Here is a 24,688-nt window from a genome sequence, read left to right on the forward strand (position 1 = left end):
GTCCCTTTTTTTGTAGAGTTCGGAACAAAACAAGCCTGCAATGGATGCAAAAATGAAAACGAAGCAATGATGTGCTCCTCACACCTTTGGTCCTGACTGGCCGGGGTTGAAGTGGACAAGTAAACAGTTCTTGGAATGCCACATCAGGGATCTGCCACTATCATCAAAAACCTGCATGGCCATAACCCTGCACAATAAATTACTGGACAGTGTAGGACTGGCATGGCATCCCACATAGATGATTAGGAGGAGTGCCTGCCCCTCCTGTGGGCTGCACGCAAGAGGAAATTCCTGGAGGTCAGGGGCATCTAGTGGGGAACTGAATGCGTACCTTCGCGTAGCCTCCACTTCATCTGGGTGACAAGGTGCTCCAGGCGGCTCTGTGATGGGTTGACCAACTTCAGTTTGTACTCAACATTTCCTTCGGCTGCCTCTGGGGGCAGCCACAGCTCCTCTGAATCAGGCCCAAACAGAGACTCCATTGCAGGATAGCTGGTGTCACCAAAGGTCCTTTACTCAGACATTCTCATGAGGACCTACAAAATTAACCAGGTTAAACATAAGACAGAATAGTGTATAAAAAAAATCAGTGTCACTTATCGCATGCTAAGATGACTTGATGGTGAAAGCGATTACGTCTGTGCTATTTTAACCCTTGGTGGGTTTGCCTATATTTTTTACATGATCATATGAAAACCGGCTGTGGTATGTTCATATAAGCTACAAAGAAATAGTATAAAACAAATTTCATCAAGATCAAGCCAGCACTTTACTGAAAAAAAGTGGGGCCCACTGACTCACGAGAGTGTTTTCAAAAAGTGGGAAAACATTGTCCCACTGACTCATGAAGGCACCATCTTGAGATTGCATCAACAGATATTTTGGATGAAACAGCCGAAGCAAGTCGCACAGAGTATCGCTTCTCAAGGTGTGCTGAGGAAAGTTGTGGGGATCTCATTCCGGCAGTAGAACACCACCAGCACCTGCACCTCTTGTAAGCCGTCATTGCACTGTGGTCTGTTCCAGTAAAGTTTACTTCACCACATGCACCAACCATTTTTTTCTCTATTCGCCTGTCCTTGCTTTGGCTGTTGAAATTGTCAAGTACCACTGTTGTCCTTGAATATGCGCCTACTTTTCAAGAAGAATATAATATCAAGAAAAATATTTTCACACACCAATATTCACAATTACGCTGAGGAATGAGCATGGCAATATCGCAGGTGATTGTTTTGATGCATTTATCGGCCAAGTTATTCCTCAAATCTACAAAACACATGGTGACTGGAAGCTAAAATCACCTCTCTGAAAAACTAGAAAAAGAGGAATTTATCCGGTATTTTGATTGGTAGGTTCTTTCTATCTGAAGAAGAACAACATTCAGAAGCTGTCATGAAAAATTGATCGAAATTCAACGTCCCTGCAACACTACTTCCGCCCTTAGAAAGTGCGCTAAAAGATTTTTCCTCGAGAATACGAAGACTTCGGTAAGACATGAGTGACTTATCGTTGCGCTAATTGCAATAAGTGATCTGGGAGAATATTTTTCCTGCAGACGGAAAAGTGGGATGTATGTGTCCCGCTGTCGCACAAAGCATTAATGTCTGTACTATATATTGATGTTACTTTCGATTACGTTCAATTATTTCTTAATTACTTTCAATCACTTCTCTTACTTCCTCATTTTTGTCAATCACTTCATTAATTACTCTCAATCGCTTCTTACTTCCCTTTGTAGTGCTTTAATGGACATTAGGCATCTTGTATGATGCATGAAACTACGAGGCATGCTAGTTGCCTTTTTTGCTTTGTTTGATTTTTTTTTTAACCATTTGTATTGACGCCGACAGTCACTTTTCGCATCTGATGAGGCTTTCGCTTGAATAATTCCACGCTTCACATTACAGCATGGTGGGGATGACAAAAGTGGCAAGCACTTAGGCTGGACAGGAATGAAGAAGACACGCAAATCGGGCGAGTTGGTGAGGTTCCATGGTAAAAATATAAAACAGCGCTTTCTTAAACACGAGACGAAGGAAGAAGAGACTCACACGCCGCTGAACTTGCAACTGGTTTAATGAAAAAAAAAACGACACATACTTTTTTAAGGCGAGCGCTCATGATCGTTGTCAAAGATGATTCACTTGTCAAACCGTAAGGCAAAGTCTCGTGTGAGCTCCCTAGTCACCCCTGGTTAAGAGGCCCATTTCCTTTGAAGATAACGCCAGGGAAGGTTGGCTAACGCAATCACTTGCTTTCCTTGATATGTGGAATGCTTCAGCTACTTCTCTTGTGTAGCTGTCATTATGAACAAACAAGATTTTTGTGTCAACAAAAAACGGCACACAGAAATCTTGTATGCTCTTTTAGTCGTGTGTTGATACAGTGGCCAGTCTGTCCTACGTACAGACGGGTCCACTGTTAAAGGGAACGCCTGCGTTTCGGGTATGTACGAATATCGCTCTCCTACAAAAGCATAATGTCTTGGATTTGCATAACACTACTGGTGGTTGACAGTTCCAAACCCTTACGATAGACTAGTAACGTGCACGAAGAATCTTTCCGCAGCCACTAGCCGTGAGGGGGCCAACAAAATGAAAGTTGCTCATTCGAGCATTCCCTTTAACAGTGGACCATACTGTACATGCTCCCACATGTTAACGGTATCCGATATAGCACTCCTTTTCGGCATTTCGTTAGCTTCGATTCTTCTTTTAAGCCACAGCTACATTTTCTTTTCCCTGCTTTTAACTTTTTAGCAACGGCCTGGCACAAATGTTGAGCCTTAATGGCGGCGCTTAATCCCATACCTTCCGCCAACTTTTTTTAACCCGTGAGAAAATTTATGAACGTATGGCAAAACCATACAGTGCTTTTTATCTTTACTGAAGCGGTTCCTTGAAGGTGATGCTTGCACGCCCTTCACTATCCTTATAACTTTATCAACAGCTCTGGTGATAGCCTGTTCCGGGAAACCTGCTGAGGATAGCCGTGCCACTTGTTTTGAAAAGCTTTCTTTCATTGCATGATAGCAAGACTTCACCATAGCCCCTCGAAGGCAAGACACTGCTATTCCATTTTTAACAACCTTTGAATGCCCCGACTTGTACTGGAGCAGGGGCTTTTCCGATCTAGGGCTGCACATCCAGCACATGCGGCAAGGCAAAATTCTTAGTGAAAGGTCTAAAAACTGCAGTTGTTTGTCTTTTGCTATCTCATGGGTGAACTTGAGTCCCAGGCCACATTCACAAAACACTTTCAGTACATTCAAAGCATTGGACCCACAGTCAGCCCCATCAAATATAATAAAAAATCATCAACAAAGCAGAAAATTCTTTTATCCATGCCTTGAATGGCATAATGAATTTTTTGGCTCACTCGTGCCAGAAAAATATCACTGAGTAAGGGGGCTACCTTTGAACCTATACATGGGCCGGGTTTTTGCACATACATTGCATCATTCCACCCGACATAAGTAGAATTAAATAAAAAATCAGTATTTCTGCAAAACTTTCCACTTCCGCATTCATTCCTAAACTTGATTTCATAATTTTCTTCACAAATGCACTGTTCTACACTTCTACAGGTATGAACCTGTAGGAGATCAAAATCATAGGCAATGTCGAGTGCTTCAGGTTTAGGAGATTTGGAAGACTGAGTTGCAAAAGTATCCCAATTAACATTAGGTATGTTAAAGTTGCCAGTTAGGATTAGTCTATCATCAATTTTAACATGACACTGCATATAAGGCTGAAGTTGTTCAAGACCATAAGGTCAGGGGGTCGATAGTAAGCTCCAAGTACGTATCTTGTGTTATTCACATATGCTTTGCAAAACAAGGCCTCTACATCAGGCATTCTAAACAGCTGAAGAGAAGCTTTAAATAAGCTTGCGACTCGTCTGTTATGATCATTATGAGATATTCTGCAATCTTTAGGAGTTATTTTGCTGTCAAATATATCATCAGCCCCAACCAGGTTTCTGTTAGTACGACAAATTCAGGGTTGTGTAAAGCCAAAAGAGTTTTAAGCAGTTGTTAAAAATACTTGGACCGTTCATTTTCTGCCCTGGCCCATTACCCCTTCTAGTGATCTTCTGATGCTCGTCAGTGGCTTCATCCCAAGGTAAGATGGCTATGACCAATTTATCAAAAGCTAGTTTTACTTTAGCTCAATTTTTTTCTCTCCTCAAAGAACCTCTGCCACAATTTTCTCCTAGTTTCTCGAACTTTTGTTAAAAATCTTCAGTGACTGAAATCACAGAACCTTCTAATTTCGAACATGCTTTCAATACCGTTTTGCGATAATCCAACAGTTTCATAATGACCGGCCGTCCTTGATTTGCCTTCCTTTTCTAGCATCTTCTATACTGTTAACAGCAGATCATTCTTCATTAGACCGAGAAGGCTATCCTTGGTTTCACCACTGGGCTCATCAATGCCATCGATAACTAGATTGTTTCTTCGGCTTCCATTTTCTTGTGCATCATTTATTCGCGTTAATTCAGAATGACTCTTCTGAACCAATAGTACCTCTGACTTGAACCCCTCGACTTCATTTTTCAAGGCTCTAATAACTGGCGAAAGAGATTGAATACCACCGATCTGCTTATTCAAATTTGTTAAAGGGTTCACAGCACGCACCATGCCGTCATCAACAACCCATTGCACATGTTGCTAGCTTCATAATCAACACAGCTTTGCTTGTCTTTTCAGACAAGCCATCAATGTATTCGAGCTGCCAAGTGTCAATTGAATGAGCTTCCCGATAGTTTTGCCAACATTCATGACTCTGTGGCCATGCCATTGTCGCCACTTTATTTGGAGAGAGGTGAAAACCGAAACGGTGCGGCGGTGGCTGTGGTGTCCTGCTCAGCCGTGATTGTGGAGTGTTCTGTTCTGGCTCACACCTCGAGCTATGCAACACGAGGCATGGCATTGCAGCGGCAAATGAAGATGACGCTGGTGTGCACTGATGATGACCCACTTTGCCAAAACTGTAGCCAACTGGCCACATTCTATGGCCAGCTGCTAAGATACCTGACGAAAACAAGCAGCGAGCCATCCTTGCCCAAGTCAAAAGGGTCGCCTCCTGTGCCGAGGCACAAGCATGGAACCCAAGTTCGGATCAGCTTGTTACTGCTAGTGTGAACTGCAGCGGTGGTTAAAGCGTCTGCCTCCAACGAGGGCAGTAATGGCTTCCATTTCCAGTTTTTCTAATGGGGAGAGGGGTGCTCTCTTCTTTCACCACCTTTTAGCTTCTAGATGACAACACACTGTGCTCCTACATGGGTTGCAGAGATAAGTGTGTTTCCTATCCTCCGTCCCATACTAATGTGAGAAAAGCATGTTCTGCCCAGGGGCTCGACAATTAACAGTTAACTGTAGAGGCAGCATGGCTGGTTTTGCAAAACCTTCGCAGCTTTTATCAACTGACCAATATCTGAACAGGAAAGAAATAAAGGCGCCCTTGCCCTATCAGGAAAACCGGGGCAAGCAAAACTTGGAATGTGTGTGCACGACGTACTATATATATATTTTTCTATCGCATTACGCAATTCTCCCTCCTAACTGTTTCCTTCCTCGATGCAGGGGACCGTCACTCAAGTGTTTAGCAGCACAACACTTGAGTTGCGACAGGCAACGGAGACACTGATGGGTTCATATCCAGGCAACAATGAAATGTGGCAACGTGACATGACAACAGATCAGATATCAGAAACGGCTGATCGCCGACAAGCCCAAGATCGATTGTGGGATAACGGCGCATAAAATTATGCCTCTGACCAGCGCACCTTCGAGGGCTTTATTTGTGTACACCAGCATTTCTGCACACTCGCAGCAGTGTTGCTAGATGCTACCGAGCTAACAAGCGAATAATCGTCACAAAAGTAGCCCAGAAAAAGCGGTGCGGCTTTGCAAAGAAGCCCAAAAGAAGCGGAAATTGGATAAATTTTACTATTCTTAAAAATATTTTTAATATAAAAACGTCACTTAAATGCGAAGGGGAGTTGAAGAAATCTTTTTAACTATTTTGTGCAGCGAAAATATGCGCAATAGGAACGAAAGCGCATATATTAACTTTTAACGTTGTCTCCAGGGTAGTCTCCGTTTGAATGTACATTTACCAGTGCATTATTAAAGGGATACTGAACAAAAATTGGACAAACTGATGAAAATATCGAAACTCTACTCGGAAGAAGCGAATTTTCCAATAAACAGAGTTTATTTTGCATATTTTTGAACAGTTGGCTCTATTTTTTTGGTGGATTGTCAGCGCACGGCGTCTGCACACAAGCGCGAGCCGTGACATCACATTCTCTGAGGCGCATGCAGGGTGCACTTGTTCCTGTCCACCGCTTATCTTTCTCCACCTCTCCTTTCATCCCACTTTCCACCTTACACAAAGCCCGGATACTTTACCCCAGCCAGGAACATTGTTCCTGCCATGCTGTTCCTACAGTGATTTTGGGAACCGCAGTGGAAGCTGACTGGGTTGAGAGACGCGGGCGATGGCTGGCGTTGTTGGCATGCCCGTTTCAGGTGCATGTAACGTCACCAAACGTCACTTCCTCTAGTTCTCGGTGCGGTCGCTAGACGCGGCAGTTTGTGAAAAACGCTTTAAATTCATTATCTCCCTCTAGTTGCTGCCTGAAATGAAGATTGTTTCTATCGATTGCAGCACGCAATCTTTGAATTGACTGAAAATCATGGCGGAAAAAGTTTTGTTCAGTATTCCTTTAAGGCGACCGATTGATTCCCCCAACGTATGTTTGACTTCAACACTCTACTACTCAAAGACATCGACAACCACGCTATAGGGGAACGTGATGATCACTAAAATATCTATATTTGCTGAAAAATGCAAACAAGCCCAAAAAAACGCGACAAGCGACTGAGAAATTCTACAAGTGACTCGGGGAAAAAAGAAGCCCAAATCCACTTATTATAAGCGGAACTGGCAACTCTGACTCGCAGGCACCTAGTTAAATGCCCATTTGTGAGGCGTAAAAGCTTCGCTCTTTGATGGCTCCTTTTTGAGCTGCTCGACTCGGCTTCGCATGCCAGTCACCCTTGGCTTGCGTGCTTTTTGTGTTCAGGGGGCCGATGGCTCGAGCCAGCCTGAGTGCACACGACCTCGGTTGCTTCACCGTGGTGATGACGGATGAAGTCCCCACTATTGTGTGCTCTCGCATCACTTGAGCGGCAGCAATCCGACCTGGCCTCTGGCCACGAGGCACCATTTGGCTGCGTCTGTTCTGTGCGTGGCGATTCATCTCGTCGCGTTAGCAGCCCCCCGAGACCGGGTAGGGCAGAAGCCTCGGTGGCTCAAGACCTCAAAGCGGGTATAAGTGTACTGTGGTATTACGAATTGGCTACGCCTGTTCTTTGCACCAAGCAGCGGCACCCTTGTTAGGACTGTTGCCCGAATCAAAAACTCCCGCTCTGTAACCCCAGGGTAGGGAGACCTTCCGGGGCCGACTATGCTCTAGGACAAGGTGCCTTGGGGTGTCAGCTCCCCTTCCCATCTGACAACGGCAAGCGCAGAAAGTAATTTGGGCGTCATACACGCACTTTCGATCGCGATCGAGCCCCGATCGGCATCGAATTTCTGAACGGCGATTGGCCGTCCCGCGTAAGTAAGCCACTCGTAATCAAAATACTCGATCGCGGTCGAAAGTGTACCGTGTGACCAGTGTGAACGAACCCACACTTTGGTAAGGACGCCGGCAGCAGGCCAGAGGCACTGGCAAAGGTTACCCAGGCACTGCCTAAATTACCTGCAGCAGCAGCTGGGCGATAAAACCGGTTTGCGCATAATACATCGTTGGGCAAAACCATGTAAGCGTGATCGCCTGCGTCCACCCCTCAATCGGAAAGAACCGCAACGAAGAACCATGGGTTCAATGCACGCAGGCGAATTTCAAGCACTGCCAAATATTTGCGTGCCAACTCTACGCGCGCGACCAAGGCGCGACCTTGGTTTTGATGCAACGGGACGTAATGTGCAAGCAAGCGCACTGGCATGACGATCCTGCGCGTGTCCAACGCACATCACATCAATAACATGTATCAGCGTGATTGACACCGTGCACACAGCGTCAACTGTTTATGTGATGTCTTAATTCAATGATACCGTCACTAATGTCACAGCCGTTGCTTTCGCGCGGGCCGATAATGGTCTCGCAAGACAACGCTCACCGTATGGAAACGCTGGTATGGTCGGCTGCGTAATCGCATCAACTTGGTGCGCTCGCTGACAATCGGCAAGAGTTGTACAGGCATCCAAACGACCCAATGCAATCGCAAGAGCAGGGCACCTTACGCCATGTTGACATCAGCTGCTGGCATGCATTGCATCATGGTGTGGAACCACGATCACACTTGCGATGACACCAAGGAGAAGGCGCTGCAATCGACCGCTGTGCTTAAGGCGCGAAATTTAAACATGCAAGGCGACTCTATCAGCATTTTAATAAAACACTCTCAGTTGTTAACTCTCAAGGCCAGATAACTACTGCTGCCTCAATTTATGCTTCCTCTTCTGAGGAGGCGGATAAAACGGCCATTGCTCTAGCCCTTACCATTCCAAATTATGCTCTCATTGTCAGTGACTCTAAACCTGCCATCTACAATTTCGGAGTGGGTAGGGTATCCACAATAGCCCTTTCTCTCCTCCTGAGTCCTGGCCCATACCCTGCAACAAGATACCGCTTTATTATGGACTCCCAAGCACGCGGGCCTTCCCGGTAACGAAGCGGCTCACAACAGCGCCCGGGGATTTACGGTCCGAGCCGAGGCAAACGAGCCAAACTCCGTTTCGGCAACGGCTCGCTTTGCTGCGCGGGATCGCCTTCTAGCATTTCATGACATCTGCAGCCACTAGCTGCCTAGCACCTCGGCCGTCCGCCGCTAAGGTGGCGACTGCTCAAGTGCCCCTCTCTCTACCCTATAACCTGCTCCTGTAAGACCCGACGTCCAGGAGGCCATCCTAGCTGGTTGGGCAGAGAGGGTTGCGGAGGACACCCTATCTCTTTCCCCTTGCGTCTTTCATTTTAAGAGGAAAAATAAAGTTTTTACCTATACATACCTTAAAACAAAAATACCACGCAAAACATAAATTTACCACGAACCATTACAACAAATCAAGCTGTTTATGCGTCGCCTGAGCTTTCAAGTTTCCTATCGCAGATCAGTGTCCCGGACCGTCCGCACGCTTGCTGTTTTCATTACAGAAGAGAGAGAGAGAAAGAAACGCTTTCTCGTTAATTCCGTACGTGTGCCCGCCTGTTTAATTATCACAGTATTTTGACGTTATGCGCCGAAGCACATGATCGAGTGGCTCGGAAATCTGGGGTGCTATTCTGAACCCAGGCGAAAATTTTCTCCAAGTGGAACCACTTGAAGTGGATTATTGAACCTGGATTTGAAGTGGTCCCACTTGGCAAGTGGTCCCACTTGCAAAGTGGAACCACTTGCCAAGTGGTTCCACTTCAAATCCAGGTTCAATAATCCACTTCAAGTGGTTCCACTTGCCAAGTGGTCTCACTTCGCAAGTGGGACCGCCTGCCTAACGTATCCTCTTGCCAAGTGGTCTTAGGAACCACTGGTGCACTTCAATGAATATTAGAAACAAAAACTTGTTTTTACAATAATTTATTGATAAGTGAATGGCACTTAAAAAAAAAGGAAATAATGTGAAGTCAAAAGAAAAGATTTTTGAAGCATTCAATCTTCCTTTCTCTTTGTCCTCCTGACGTCTTGAATTTTTTGAGACAAAATGGTAGACAAATTGTCCAGCGTTTCCTTAACTGGGACTCCGCGCCTCGACCCCCAATGTGTCACGGTGTCTGCAAAGGAGGCAGAAATTAAAACAGCCGTGGGATACATAATTATGTACAGCACAATTAAATTGACCACAATCTTACCAATAATCAAAGCAACCTTGTGTGGACTCAGTTGCTTCCGCACGACTGCGTTGGGGTTCTTGTAGTCCTTGGGGGCTAATTTGCCTCCATAACTTCGCTCCGCCAATCCTTCGCGACCCCATATGGCTTGGGCCATATTCTTTACGAGTGAAGGTTTTTTTATGGCCCAGGATTTTTTCTGCCTGCTTGCTTCCAATCATGAGGCCATCTTTCACGTGATACTGTAAATGAAAACAAAATCTTTAAAAAAGAAATGAAGGGAACACAGTCATGCACTTACCTTGCCATCACCAATGTCAGTAAAAGGAGTGTGGGCTTTTGGGTCTGCAGCTGATGAGAAATAAGGAGTGAAGTTGATGTTCACAGCAAAATAATAGCAACATAATGGCATTTAAAGCGTTTGGGCTTCTACCTGTGGGGAGTGCGTCTGCAGCAGGCTTGGATGTAGTGTCCACGTGTGCTGCTGGTGGTGGGGGCTGTGTGTGACGGTTCAACTTTGTAATCCAAACCATTAAGGTCTTGGCCATCCTCCCACAGATCTGCACCCACAGTAGAGAAGTGTACAAACAATTTACAGTGGCTGTTATCAAGATACAACTCTAATTCTCAATATCTAGTCAAAAAGCTGAGGGTTCAGCTTTTTGACCAGCAAAAAAAGTTTAGAAACATTAATGTTCATGCAGTTGTGCAGACTTTACCTGTAGGGGACTGTTGTGCTTGCTCGAGAAGCGGGGCACTTTTTTGTGCCTTTTGAGGCTGAGGGGCACTTCTCGCCTGTAGCATTTCTACAACTGCAGGTATAGAAAGAACACTTAAGAAATATATGCCGGTAACACTATAAATAAATCTAAAGAGCACATAGAATAAGATGTTGTGCTATCGGTGTCAAATAAAGCACGAACAGCCGCAAGCATTAGAAATGGTATAGCGCACGCTGTCCAGACCATTGACACTTTTTTAGAGGTTCTACCAAAGCAGCCTTTGACAACAAAGATATAGCAATATAAGAAATGGCAGTATACTTACTCATTGAAAGCTTCACGTCTATTCGATCAATTCTTTAATTGATTTTGGCAACCGCTTGTCGCAGTTCATTGCGCTCTTTCAGCACACTCTCATAAGGTTGTCAAGTCTCTTTCCTCATTTGCTTGTGTTTGCGTTCTTTGTTTGTGGTGTCTTCATTGAACTCCACACGCCTGTTTGAGGGTGTCTGTGCACAAGAAAAGAGAGTAAGGAGTTGAAAAGTGCTGAATAAAACTGAGAAGTGTACATTTTAATGCCTACTTGCAAAGCTCGGGCGGCTTTATTTTTTTCAAGGGCACGAGAGGCATGCTTGCTCAAAATTTCCTCATAAACAGCACTTCTTGATGCTGCCTGATCCTGTTTCATTTTTTTGTGTGCCTGCAAAAAGAAATGAAGACCAATAAGCAATTTTCGACAGAAACGTGGCAAAATTTTAGCGCAATTAGGGTAATACCTGTTTTGCAGTCTGCTTGGTGTTTACTGCTGACAGCTGCAGGTCAATGAGCTCTTCCTCTTGGTCAATATCTGACTGGTGTATCAGAGGCCGTGGAAGGCGCTTGCTGCCCCTTTGTTTATGTCGCTCTTGTTCCGAGTCTGTTAGGCACACGTATGAAGTCAAAATGCGCCAATATTAGTCTGGAAAAGCTGCTATACGTATAAACACTGTGTGTGTGTGTGTTTAGCAGTTTTGCGCCAGTGAAAAGCGCAACGCAATTCAGCATAGGTATTAAATTTAAGATAAAAAAGGCAACAAGCCATAATATATCGACATTACTGAAAGGACATACCCTGCGATACAATAAAAATGTCCGAATTTTTCCCAACGAGAGTAATGCTGGTTAATTCAACGCGGCCAGCACTGTTCAGCAAGCAACATAATTTAGATGATGACTCCTATATTAATCCTACAAGCATATACCAATAACGAATAGCATTAGTTGTAGATCACATGACTGTATACGCACGTGGAATCATATGCCAGCCTCTCGATCGCCCACGCGCTATCGCGTCAGCGCGGGCACAGGTTGTGGCCAGAGCCCGATATGATGGGTGATGCGTTTGGCATGCAATGACGCTACCTATATATATAGCATGTGTCGAATCGCAATAAATTTCTAGCTTCATTTACTTACCTGCCAGCAGCAGAATTCTACACGTGTACGATCCTGTGTTTTCCGGGTCTTCATGATCAACCCACTCTGTCCTGTAGACTTTACTTTTAATGAAGTCCTCCTTGCTTTCTGGGTAAAACTCCTTAATGATATTGGCAGGTATTATATACTCTTTCTTATCAAAACTGTTCAAGAATCGCACTAACGCGAACATCCTGACGCTCACACGCCGTGCACCACGAGACAAAAGTGTCCGACCGTCGACAAAGTCAAAACGTGGCGCTTCGTCTTTGGCTTGGCTAGAGATTACTGTTAAAACAAGTCATAACGTCAAAATATAAATTGCTATTGATTTAATGAAATGAACAGAATATATAATATAAAGTACTACTTGCAGGGGCCTAATAATAATTTGTCTAGCACTAAAAAAATAGTCCACGTATCTACATAAGTGTTCTGTGCATCTACGGTCAAGCCAAGGCCAAGCCGTGTCAAGCAATGTCGGTAATCTTTGCCACCGTCTTTGAACGCGCACGCGTGCGTACATGGCTATTGATGTTCGATTACCGTTGACTTTTTTATTATTCATTGTTGACTTGGACGTCTTTAGACCGCTGCAGCGTGCTCATCAGCAAAAATAGACAATCTGTGGTAGGCGTGATGAACACGAGTCAAAAAACCCGCAAGCGATATCTGGAGCCTGAAGCGTGGAATGACCGCTTGCCAAAATCGACGCAACACAAAGTAAGGAAGAATGCTCCTGCACAGCCTTCTACGGACGTTTTTTCGGGAGAACGTACGGTCTCAAGCGCTTCTGAATCCTCGGACGATAATGAAGCTGGTGAGTCAGCCGAGGATATTGGACGACAAAACTACGTGAGTTCATTTGTGGGAGATGAGTCGGCTAGTGACTGCTACACTACTGACGATGAGTTCGCCGAAGATAATCTCTCTAATGCGACGCAGCCGTGTGATGGACTCCCAAACTCGGACTTCTTCCGATTGGAGTTTGCGCGCCCGCTTGGCAACACAAACTCCTTGTCTGTTGGGGATGCACTTGTACTTGTTATGGACTTCGCCATAAAGCATGGTCTGTCATGGACCGCTGTAGAAGATCTCCTGAGATTGTGTAATAATATTTTAGGCTCAAGTGTGCTTCCAGACAGCAAGTACCTTTTCCGAAAGTTCTGTGCAACCTCACCAGAAGACATGAAGTTCTACTTTTACTGCCCGTTTTGTAATCGGCTGCTGGCCAAGACGGGTGGCAGCTTAAGTGAGCGCAACATTGTGTCTGGCATGTGCTGTGGAAAGGACTACACGTTTTCAAATTCTATCGTGGCCCTATGGCCTCTTGCTTAGCTAAAGTGACTGTATCAATTTCTGAGAAACCTCTTGTTTGGAAAATTTGTCATATGTTGCAGATTTTCTATATGCATCCCCCTTTAATGGTACTCAATTACGCATATACATAAGATCTACTGTTGATTATTTTGCTTGGGTGAGTGTATATGAAACTAAAAGCTTTATAAGTTCCGTTTTTCACATATACTTATGCTATTACTTGTGTAAATCGTGTAAATATCTGTCTGTGCCTTTTTGTGCCGAATAAATAAATTTTTTGAAGTACAGGAAAGTGTCAATAGTTACTGCAAGTGCATGTGGCATGCATTTGATATAGCAAAACTTGAGCATGTTTAACTCGTTCTGTAAAGCATGATTACAGAAGCACAAAATACCAAACCGCTTGGCAGCAAATGGAACCTGTTATGGTCCAAGCGGTACCGTCTTAATATCCACTTGAAAGCAAGTAGGACCACTTCAGAAACTGCAAGTGGAACAGTCCCGTAACAAGTGGGGCAGAAAACCACCTTGTGGCAAGTGGAACCTGTATAGGTTCCACTTGCGCTGAAGTGGTCCCACTTGAAAGCAAGTGGGACCACTTTGTGGCAAGTGGAACCCTTTAGTGGGACCACTTGGCAGCAAATGGGACAGTTCCACTTGCTCTGAAGTGGTCCCTCTTGAAAGCAAGTGGGACCACTTGAGAGACCACTTGGCAGCAAGTGGGACCACTTGAGAGACCACTTGGCAGCAAGTGGGACCACTTAAGGGACCACTTGGCTGCAAGTGGTACCACTTTAGAGACCACTTGGCAGCAAGTGGAACCACTTGAAATCCCACTTCAAATTTTCACCTGGGAACACAGTCAAATTCCGCCATTGGTCAATATGATTTGCCCAGAACGCTGTTACAACATCTCTGATTGACCATGCAAGGCGCAGGAATGCGTCTGGAGAAAATTGCAGAGATCTTTTCCCAACCCGTGTTGAGTAAAATATATACCCGGAGTAGATTAAGCCGGAATGCAAATGGTGCCAGGCAGTGGCAACCACATCACGTGGGACACGGTATATGCGTGATCCATCTCTCGAGCAGTGGGAGTGGCCAGCTCGGACCCAGTCGTGGAGTGGGCCACACAGGCCGCCGCGGACCTTGGGTTGATGGCACGGAACCGTTCGCACCCACTATCTGACGAAATCAAGTTTTTCCCATCCATCCATCCATTCAAATCTGATTCACTTAAACCCGCCATTATAACATTTGACGGCGGAATTTGACATTGTCCAGAAAGCACGCCTGGAGTGCTTTCTACGCACTATCAAATTGCCCCATATTGCCAAGGTTTTCTGTATATTACAACGCTTATTAACGCGGTAACGTGGAAGAGCTCGTTTCGAAAAAAATCCCCTGTCGGCGTCGTTGGTTGTGAGCGAAAAATCAGCGTTGTCTGTGAGCGAAAATTCGAGATAGATACAAATAAATAAATATTAAAACCTTCGGTCCGGGTCAGAATCGCACACAGGCGTTCTGCTTGGCAATTGCTCTACCACGGAGCGACGCCAGTGCTTGAAACTGCGTCGTTAAAAAGCGCTATATGTGTCATGCATAGTGGGAGGAGACGCATGTGCGTGGCAGAGTCGCGCCATTCCTTTGAATTACGCAACAAGTAGGTGGTTTCAAGCTGACCACCCATTGTGCACCTTGCGGACGCGTAGTGGGTACTTCAACAATTTGCAGAAGGAAGAATTACGGCGCGAAGTGGGCATTTCGCAACAGTACTTGCAGTATAATTTGAAACAGCCGATGTCACGCACACAAATGGTCCTTTCCTTGCGGCACGGTTGAAGGCGATGCGCAGGGGGCCCGATTACGCTATCGCGTTCTACTCTTGAAGGCGAAGCTCAAGCGTCCTCCAAGTTCTTGTCAATTTCCGTGATGGTGGCATTTTAAGCCAATCATAGAGGTCGTATAGCTTGTAATGCTGTTACATGCATGACACGTATATGTTTGGTTGTCCCAGTGCGTGCTAGGTTAACTACAGTGTTATTAAACGCTGCTAAGCAAATTCTCTTTCTGTAGATGAAAAATGACATTAAATTGAGTGCTAATGTAAGTCTCTCTCTCATATATATATATATATATATATATATATATATATATAAAGGAAAGAAGTGTTAATTTCAAGGGCTCGTTTTCTTTGTTATACACAATATTAATGAGAACTAACAGACAATAATGCCAAGGAAAGTATAGGGGATGTTTTTAGTAGTAAATGTAAGGTAATTGTGAAGAAAGAAAAGTGGACGAAAAGATAGCTTGCCGCGGGCAGGGACCGAACCTGCGACCTTCGAATAACGCGTCCGATGCTCTACCAACTGAGCTACCGCGGCGGCCATCCCCCCGTCCACTTTATAGGGTATATGTGTGCATTTAAACGTGGGAGCGTCAGTCAGCGCCGCCAGTAGCCATGACGGCGAGTGTGGAACACTCTTTTTCTGCCTGTTGGCATCACGTACCACGTGAACTTATTACGAGCGGGCAGCTGACCAATAATCCCTCGCATACCACCTGAAAGCATCAAGTCTGCCAGAACGAGACCCTCGCTATGAATGAAGGAAAGAAGTGTTAATCAATATTAATGAGAACTAACAGACAATAATGCCAAGGAAAGTATAGGGGATGTTTTTAGTAGTAAATGTAAGGTAATTGTGAAGAAAGAAAAGTGGACGAAAAGATAGCTTGCCGCGGGCAGGGACCGAACCTGCGACCTTCGAATAACGCGTCCGATATATATATATATATATATATATATATATATATATATATATATATATATATATATATATATATATATATATATATATATATATATATATATACGCAGTGAAACAGACACGCGTACGAAGCGATTTATTGACGTTTCGGCCGCGGGTCCGGCCTTCATCAGAATTTATACCTGTTCCTGATGAAGGCAAGACCCGCGGCCGAAACGTCAATAAATCTCTTCGTACGCGTGTCTGTTTCACTGCGTATACATACCCGGACCCAGAATCGTCTTTTTTCGATAGATAGATAGATAGATAGATAGATAGATAGATAGATAGATAGATAGATAGATAGATAGATAGATAGATAGATAGATAGATAGATAGATAGATAGATAGATAGATAGATAGATAGATAGATAGATAGATAGATAGATAGATAGATAGATAGATAGATAGATAGATAGATAGATAGATAGATATACACACAGGGCCGACGAAGTGCGAGAGGTTTGCTCCCCCCACTCGAGAACAAGTTGATACGCCACTGCGTGTATCCTCTATCACGGATAGACGACGCCTTGGATCGACTCCACAACGAGAAGTACTTTTCGTCTATGGACCTCAAGACCCGAGGAGGTTAAAATAACTTGTCAAGACCGGCTATTGGCAAATTGAAGTCGACGAGAGAGACCGAGAGAAGACTGCGTTTGTAACACCGTGGCAATATGTTGGCGTGTAATTGAAGGTGTACACTGTCAATGGTTCTTAGCATTTATTCCATATTGAATGTTCTTCCTTTCTGGAACTGTGCTGCGTAAGCCTGACTTAAAAGTCTGGCTAAAAAACCCAGCCAGCGTACACGGTCGAAACAGGGAGGCTGATGTCCCTCCTTCATCAGGCTCTCGTACTTTTTCAAGTCTTCCCTTCGATGGCGCTTAGCTTCGGCCTCTCTTGCGCGAACATCGTGGTTGGCTCGGCGACGACATGTCCGTTCCCGCGTCAGGTGGCTCGGGAGCAGTCAAGGCCATTATGAAAACTCACAAAGAAGCAACGCTGTAGGGCTCCTTTACACTAGACATTCACTGAGGAGGAAGTGCTTGATTGAAGAGGCACTTTTTTCTGCAACCCTTTCGGAAGCACGGCTCAGCGTGTACTCACTGACCTAGTTCTCGCAGAACGGCTGGATTAATCCGCTGAGCCTCACTCTCGCCCCTCTTGACGCGCCTCTCATTGGTTCGCTCTTTCCGCAAGACCTCACTCCCCCCTTCCTAGCGCGCCTCTCATTGGTTCACCCGTCAAGCTTCACCCTCGCCACTCCCGATCGGCAGCCCTCCCCTTCCTACGGAGCCTCACTCTCGCCACACTGCGATGCCACGTGATCAGCGCTAGACCATCGGACGGGGAAGCCTCGACTAAGAACCGCTGCGCTGTTAATAATGCCTTCATAAAGGGTTCATGATGTAGTAGCATGTTTTCGCCGCGAAGTCAGATTTATGAGAGACGCGCAGCTTGCAAATTCTTGTCCTTACAATTCAATACACATTGCCATTTGAGGGTAAGTGGTAAATGTGTGCGAGTTGAAGCTCCTCCGTATCGGTACCTTTACTTTCGAGGCGTTAGGCATACAGTTGAAACTCGATTTAACGACGTGATGACCACGCTTGAATATCGGTACCTTTACTTTCGAGGCGTTAGGCATACAGTTGAAACTCGATTTAACGACGTGATGACCACGCTTGAATATCGGTACCTTTACTTTCGAGGCGTTAGGCATACAGTTGAAACTCGATTTAACGACGTGATGACCACGCTTGAATAATTTCGTTAAGTCGGGAAGTTCGTAAAATCGAGCAACGGATTTCTAGGTTCTTCAGAATAAAAAAAAAACAGCAGTTGTTCCGTGTACGAACACAAACGATGAGCGAAGCTCCTTATAGAAATGGGAAGCAAACGACTATGCGCCTGATCTCGCTGCTGGCTTTCATGAAGGCGGTAGGGTAGGGAGCGGGTGGGGAGAGCGTCTGCTGCGCTCGATGGCGGGAACGACTGAGCGAGTGAGTGTGCGGTGCGAGCAGCGCAGCGCAGGGAGAGGGGTGCGAGCGGTGATGCGGCGGGGACCTTCGACGGCGGCGACGGAACGCCGCGCGCGGGGTTCGGCGCGTGCAGCGTTTCATTGTCTTTTTGAGCCGGCGCCGGGTGGGGAGACCGTCTGCTACTACCTTCGACAAAGCGCCCGTAGTGCGCTAGAATAATGGTTGTCATTTCACAATCCACGATAAAGGTGGTGAAAGTGAAGATGACCACTCTAACAAGTTGTGCGCAGAGCTTATTTATTTTAACCTCGAATTTTTGATGCGCTAGTACCAAACTGCTCAAGGCCTAAGGAGCTTCGCTCCTAAAAATGTAACGCAGCGTCACCTGAAGGCCACCGCGGCATGGTATACTTGCGGCAAATAGCGGCCTGGATGCTTGAACACAGAGCCTCCCATGTCCGGTCGATGCATTCCAGGTCGCTTATACGTGCCGATATATAAAGATGGATAGCGAACGAATGCAGTGATTGTGCGAGCAGGCAGAGCAAGAAAGTTGCGAGAAGCTGCAATATATGTCGCGTAACGCATGAAATAACGAACGCAGGAGGCGTTTCTTTTTAACCACCGCCGTTCCTAACGCCGTCAGCGTTGTTCCGCTCACGGGCACGGCGTGCTGCAGAGTCGTCAAAATAAAACAAGGCTTGTGACCTGGGCGGCTAGATGTTTCAACGCGCACGCTCGAAGAAAAACTTCGAAATTCGAAAGAAATCACCCCTTTTTGTAGTACTCTTTTGCTTCAGGAAAAGTTAAATCGGGTTTGACAAAGTTAGTTTCGTTACTTCGGGTTGATGACAGCATGGAACCCTACGTGAACCTGCTGGATAATGAATATGTCTTCGTTAGATCGGGAACTTCGTAAGGACGGGTTTCGTTAGATTGAGTTTTAATAGTAAATGAATATTTGCGAAAATACACATTTAGACGTGTATTTTTGTAAGCATACTCTTGCTATGCATTTATGAGTATGTTCGAACATTTAGCATTAGTCTTCTTTTTCTTTTGTAAGTTTCTGTGCATTTCTGCAGGGTTTTTGTAATTTTGTGTATTGTAATTAGAATGCACAAAATTACAGAGCCTTACAGATATGCACAGGGACTGAAGAACAATACAAACGCGAAATGTGGACCAAAAAGAACAGGAGGAAAATCATCGTGTGAATGTACGCTGTGAAAACAAAGACGCTTGAAAAGTGACCACGCATCGATGTCTTAACTTCACAGATCCCTATTCTATAGCCTCCTTCCGCCCGATCCCTGGCCCTTCATGTGTGAGCGCGCCATCACAAAATTAGCGCAAGTCGCGCAAGGCAGAGCTGGGCCTGGCTTGGCTTTGACCCTCTCTCTTTGCGACCCCTTTTTTTTTCTACCTCTTTTTATGTCTGTGGCCGGCTTCTATCCCTGTCTTTCTGTCTATTTTTCTCTTTCCATCTCTCTCTGTACTCGTTCTCCCATCCTTCTCCCCCTGTTACAAGACGGTAGTCGGACATGCAACTCTTCATTTGGGCGAACCTGTACCCGGTAAATGAGAAGTCAAAGTACAATTGAAGCGATACACGCTGCGCACTGATGGCGGTGAACAGAGCATCGGCCGTCGACAATCTCATCTGCGGTAAGAATTGCGAGCGTGGCAATACTGTGTAAGGATATGCTATGCTCTGCTATAGCGTGCCTGGATCGCCGAGTTCTTACGACGCTTTCCTTCGGATCGTGGCTACGCGGGTTCGAATCTCGCCTTTCCTTACTGGTTCTCTCGCCCGTGTCGCATCCCACTCCGGACAAATCGGCGCACGCGTGTTCGTGGGAGTGAAGCAGCAGAGGAGGACGAAGAGGGCGCGTGCCGGTTCATGACGATGATGATTTTCTGACACACGGCAAACCTCGAGCGTAACAGCTGCGTCGTAAAACTTGTTCTTCATCAATTAGGTCAGCCAGTGTGGGTGTGCGCCACAAGTTCCGGGAATTCTGCTGCGTTTTCTTGAGCAGTTACGTGTGATGGCAAGCGCTTACATTCGACGACAGTGCGTGGTATAAATGAATTTGAAGAACGATGAGAATGTCGGCGTTGTCGGTCGTTGTAACTTTGTACTAGCTGGTGATAGCAGCGAGGACAGACAGACAGACAGACAGACAGACAGACAGACAGACAGACAGACAGACAGACAGACAGACAGACAGACAGACAGACAGACAGACAGACAGACAGACAGACAGACAGACAGACAGACAGACAGACAGACAGACAGACAGACAGACAGACAACTTTATTGTGGTCCTGAGAGGCAAGGCAGCGGCCCAACTAGGTAGGCCCCTACCCAGCCGTTGGCTAGTCCCATGTCGGAAAAGGAAAAAATATCCACGAAGGAAATGATGATTGAGGAGCTGGCTCGGAGAGGATCGGGAAAACCCGTGAATCTTCCGTACAAGCTAGTCCTCTACCATCATATGAAGACGTGACACGTGACGTCATATGAAGACGTGACATCATATGAAGACGTATACCGTCCAGGCTAGAGGGAAGACACGACGCGCGTAGCGCTCCTCTTCGCGTTCCACGACGCTTTGAATGAATAGATGCAGGTTACGGCACGGGACTTGGCCCCAGCTTAAGAACCTGGTGAGCCAGCTCCTAAAACTTGGAGGACGTTTGAGCTTCGCCTCAAGAGTAGAACGCGATGTGCACATATCGCCTTCTTCGTAAACACTTGAACCGTGCCGCAAGGAAACGAACGTCTGTGCGCATAACATTGGCCGTTTCAAACTAGAATGCCTAGAATGCCTACTGGTTACCAAGTGCAGCCTGTAATTCTTCCTTGTGCGAATTGGCGAAGTACACGCACATTCGTAGCTGCACACTTTGTGGATGTTGTTGCTGACTAATTATGGCTTTGAAAAGGGTGGGCCTTTAAAACACTAACCCGTCGCGCAATGGATGCCTGGTGCGATTGTACGCTTTTGCCGCGCGATATGACATGCGTTAAACGCATGTAAGTTCTGCGAAACGAGCTCTTTAACGCTGTCGAGTTAAAAATGACTGCAGGGTGCGAGAGAAATCGCCAGAAGGAATTGAATCATGATAAAGTTGATGAAAAGGGTAGTGGCATCAACAGATACCCAGTGGACCCGCACGCGTGCCTGTTTGACGGGTGCGCAGGGTTCCCAATCGGGGGGGGGGGGGGGAGCTAGTTTTATCTCAGGGACCCCCCTCCCGTTGGTCGAGTCCAACTAGTAGACAACATGCTTAACAATGAATGAGAATTACGGTAGATATCCCACACATTCTGGGAGTCGATGTCATATGCCAAGCTGTAGGCCTATACACCGCATTTTTTCGTTGCTTTGAGCCAAGCGTTGCGACTTGGACCCACTTATTTGTGCACTTTGAGCTGGTATATCGTGGGCAGGCTTGTGGCCTGGTATTTTTTTCGGTGTGGGCGGGTTGAGGACTATTTGGTGAAAGCACCTGTTTGAGGAAGCACCAATTTAGGAGGCGGGCGCTTGGGTCCTTAGGTGATTTAAAAGGGGCCGGTGGGGCCCGAACAACAGCAACTACAACAACAAAATACCCGACAAGCTGTTTGACCCGTCTCATGTCGTGGTTGTCGAGCCTCGTTGCATACCACTTCGGCCTACCACACAGGCCACTCCCTTTTTTTTTGGGGTAGTGCTCTCCAAGCAGCCGGCAGAAAGTTGAGTTGAGTCCAAGACCCGTACGGTGTCGACTGCGCGTATGACGTCGTGCAGGTGCTCGACGAAGGAATTCCAGGAGCTAATTTCGCCTTTTCAATCGACGTTGAAGACTTATTCTACAGCATTCCACATGACGAACTGCTTTTGGCGGTACGCGATGTAATAGAACTCTCGGGGCCGATCGCCTTCCAGAATGACTGTGGTGTGTCTGTTGATGCCTTTTTAGAATTGTTGACGATGTATCTGTCATCCACGGTTGTAGATTTTAAGGGGTCGATGTTCTTGCAAAGAAGGGGTATTTGCATAGGGTCATGCGTTGCTCCTGTGCTGTGCAATATATTTTTAGCTCGTTTTGACAACTCGATTCGGGGCTTGATAGATCATGAACGTGTGTGCCGTATCTTTAGATACGTCGATGATTTTCTCATTGTTTTAAAAGTGCCTTCATCTGACTCCTTACCTGGGGTTGTACACCAGGTCGTGGAAGCTTTTGAGGCTTCTTCTGACGCTCTTAGCTTCACCCATGAACTTCCATGCAACCGGTCCATCAGATTTTTAGAGCTTCAATTAACTTTTCATGGTGATGACCATCTTTGTTGGTGTTTTATGCCTAGGAGTAAGAAAGCTCTTTTGCCGTTTGGGTCAGCACATTCAAAGATTGTTAAAAGAGGCATTATTTCAAACTGTTTTTTAAATGCTCTGAAAAAAAGTTGCCCTCACGCTATGAAGACCAGCCTAGACAACCAGTTCGAGGGGCTGGAAGCTGCTGGTTACCCAAGGGATCTGCTGTACGCGGTGGCAGAATCTGTGCTACAAAAGATTAAGAGGCCGCAAGATAGCACTGGTCTGCCAGCACAACGCATTCGGGAGAAACCGTTTGAAATCCTACCTTACATACATAAGGTTTCACATAATATCAAAAAGGTTGCCGCGCGACAGGGCGTAAACATTGTTCTTTCAGCTCCCTGCAAACTTGCTAGCCTATGCTCACGTGTGGCTCGTGGAATGACTAGCAATCCGGTGTGCACTACGAAACACGAGCGTTGTTTCACGAAATGTGCTACAAGTGTTGTGTACAACATTCCGTTGACCTGTGATAAGGTTTACATCGGCCAAACCGGCCGATGTATTAATACTAGGTTGCGTGAACATCACGCTTCTTTGAGTTCGAATGATGGGGCGAATCTTGCACGTCACTGTCGGGAATGCGGTTGCTACCCACAATGACACTTATCTGGGAAGAGGTAAGGGTAAAGAAGAAAGGGAAATTGTGGAGGCATACTTCATTAGGAAAAGCGGAGACAGATGTATAAGCACACCGTCAATTTGCCTCATTGACAAGGAATTTAGTGTGTTACAACGATGGCAAGAAAGATGATTGCGTAATCTTTCACCGGGTGACGTTGTCGGTGATACAGACGTGCTGCACATGCGTTGTGAGGTTTCTTCGTTGAATGTTTTTCTTCAATAAAGTCACAGTTGTTAGTTCCAGCGGTGTGTGTGTCTGCCTTTTCTCGTGTCCCGTTCTTTTGCTGGCTTTCGTCAAGTATCATGAACCAACTGGCCCAGATCTCAACTCTTCTGCCAGAAAGTTGAGCTAGTTGGTGAATGTTCATCATATAAAAACACGTAGCTAGAAGAAATGGAGACGGCACAAACACCGATAATCGACTGGAAAGGCGCATGTACCATGCACCGCGACGGAAAACTTGCCCGCGCATGCGCAGTAATAAAGGAGCGCCACCTGTCATTCTGGCACACGTGGGGGTGTACGCGATACATAACTGTCCAGGCATTTTCTTTGCTCTTTATGCAAGTTAATCAACGGTTGGCATATATACTATCGGTATATGCCACGCCTCGACCATCTTCATCCTTGTGCCTGCATAAGACCGCGAATTCATCGAAAGATATGGTGGTGAGCCTCCGGTTAATGACCTCTTACGCTCAATTAATCTCTTATAATTAACACAGCTGCCCTATACGTAGAAGCGGCCGCAAGCTGCAAGGAACTTTATATACCGTTTTTGCCTATCGCCATCGCGGAGTGGAGCATCTTGCCAGACAAAGTTTTCACCGAGCGTAACACCATCGTGTTCGAACAGTTGCTTGCTGATCACCTCAAGCTGTAATATTCATAATGACCTAGCTTACGCTGTCTTTTTCCCTGTGACATTTTGTCTAGCACCTCAAGCAATGCGTTTCCCTGAGAGCTGCGCTCGATCGATGTTGTGAGCCGATCTGTTTTACTTCCTATTTAACCCCGACAGGGCTCTTCAAAAAAAAAAATGATGCTGATGATAACACAACTGCACGGCGACCGGTGTAGTGAGGTGCAGCACAGAGACCAAAAAATTCAGATACAGCAACGTACAAACCGAGCCGAGTTTTATTGTTATTAATAATTTGCTACATATATCGTAATGATTTATGACCTAAAACCGCGTTGCGTGGTCTGAATGTACAATTACTTAAAACTTGTCGCGGGATCGAATCCCGGCCGCGGCGGCTGCATTTTCGGTGGAGGCGAAAATGTTTGAGGCCCGTGTACTTAGATTTAGGTGCACGTTAAAGAACCCCAGGTGGTCGAAATTTCCGGAGCCCTTCACTACGGCGTCTCTCATAATCATATCGTGGTTTTGGGACGTTAAACCCGAGATATTATTATTAATTACTTAAAACTTAAAATTAAGAAAAAAATTTAAAGCGGAAGAACACGCGTTTGTAAGAATGCTTCGCAC

At 45.8% G+C, this 24,688-nt stretch overlaps 2 protein-coding genes across 7 annotated transcripts in view; both read right to left on the reverse strand.

Annotated features, from left to right (window-relative positions):
• LOC119404619 (GTP-binding protein 2) overlaps positions 1 to 8,367 on the reverse strand; it is a 46,999-nt gene extending 38,632 nt beyond the window's left edge. For all 3 annotated transcript variants that reach the window (XM_037671186.2, XM_037671184.2, XM_037671187.2), the window contains exons 1-2: positions 8,201 to 8,367; positions 332 to 536 (exon numbers count right to left, since the gene is read on the reverse strand). In XM_037671186.2, the coding sequence (XP_037527114.1) occupies positions 332 to 482 (151 nt within the window). In that variant the 5' untranslated portion in view covers positions 483 to 536; positions 8,201 to 8,367. The remainder of the gene's footprint in view (positions 1 to 331; positions 537 to 8,200) is intronic.
• Positions 8,368 to 9,677: 1,310 nt separating this feature from the next.
• On the reverse strand, positions 9,678 to 12,730 carry LOC119405361 (uncharacterized). Of its 4 annotated transcripts, none has more exons than XR_007417483.1 (9): positions 12,269 to 12,730; positions 12,084 to 12,191; positions 11,405 to 11,544; positions 11,212 to 11,328; positions 10,954 to 11,137; positions 10,626 to 10,718; positions 10,340 to 10,466; positions 10,208 to 10,257; positions 9,678 to 10,148 (listed from the first exon to the last, which is right to left on the reverse strand). XR_007417483.1 is itself a non-coding variant. In XM_049418946.1 (3 exons), the coding sequence occupies exons 1-3, from the start codon at positions 12,274 to 12,276 to the stop codon at positions 11,068 to 11,070; spliced, it is 594 nt and encodes a 197-aa protein (XP_049274903.1). In that variant the 5' UTR covers positions 12,277 to 12,730; the 3' UTR covers positions 10,746 to 11,067. The 4 variants fall into 4 exon arrangements, 1 of the variants encoding a protein (XP_049274903.1); XR_007417482.1 differs by having other exon boundaries at positions 9,678 to 9,849; positions 9,928 to 10,148; positions 12,084 to 12,730; XR_007417481.1 differs by having other exon boundaries at positions 12,084 to 12,730.
• Between the last annotated feature and the right edge of the window lie 11,958 nt (positions 12,731 to 24,688).

Source organism: Rhipicephalus sanguineus, chromosome 9 (genome assembly GCF_013339695.2).
Source record: "Rhipicephalus sanguineus isolate Rsan-2018 chromosome 9, BIME_Rsan_1.4, whole genome shotgun sequence".
NCBI classification, from domain to species: domain Eukaryota; kingdom Metazoa; phylum Arthropoda; class Arachnida; order Ixodida; family Ixodidae; genus Rhipicephalus; species Rhipicephalus sanguineus.

Bases quoted from the DNA above. Each gene is read 5' to 3' on its own strand.
- LOC119405361 (XM_049418946.1), bottom strand. From the start codon at position 12,276: ATGTTCGCGTTAGTGCGATTCTTGAACAGTTTTGATAAGAAAGAGTAT. The intron at 11,545-12,083 runs GTAAGTAAATGA...TGTGCCTAACAG, and splicing joins TAGAATTCTGCTGCTGGCAG to ACTCGGAACAAGAGCGACAT. The intron at 11,329-11,404 runs GTATTACCCTAA...TTCTTTTTGCAG, and splicing joins CCAAGCAGACTGCAAAACAG to GCACACAAAAAAATGAAACA.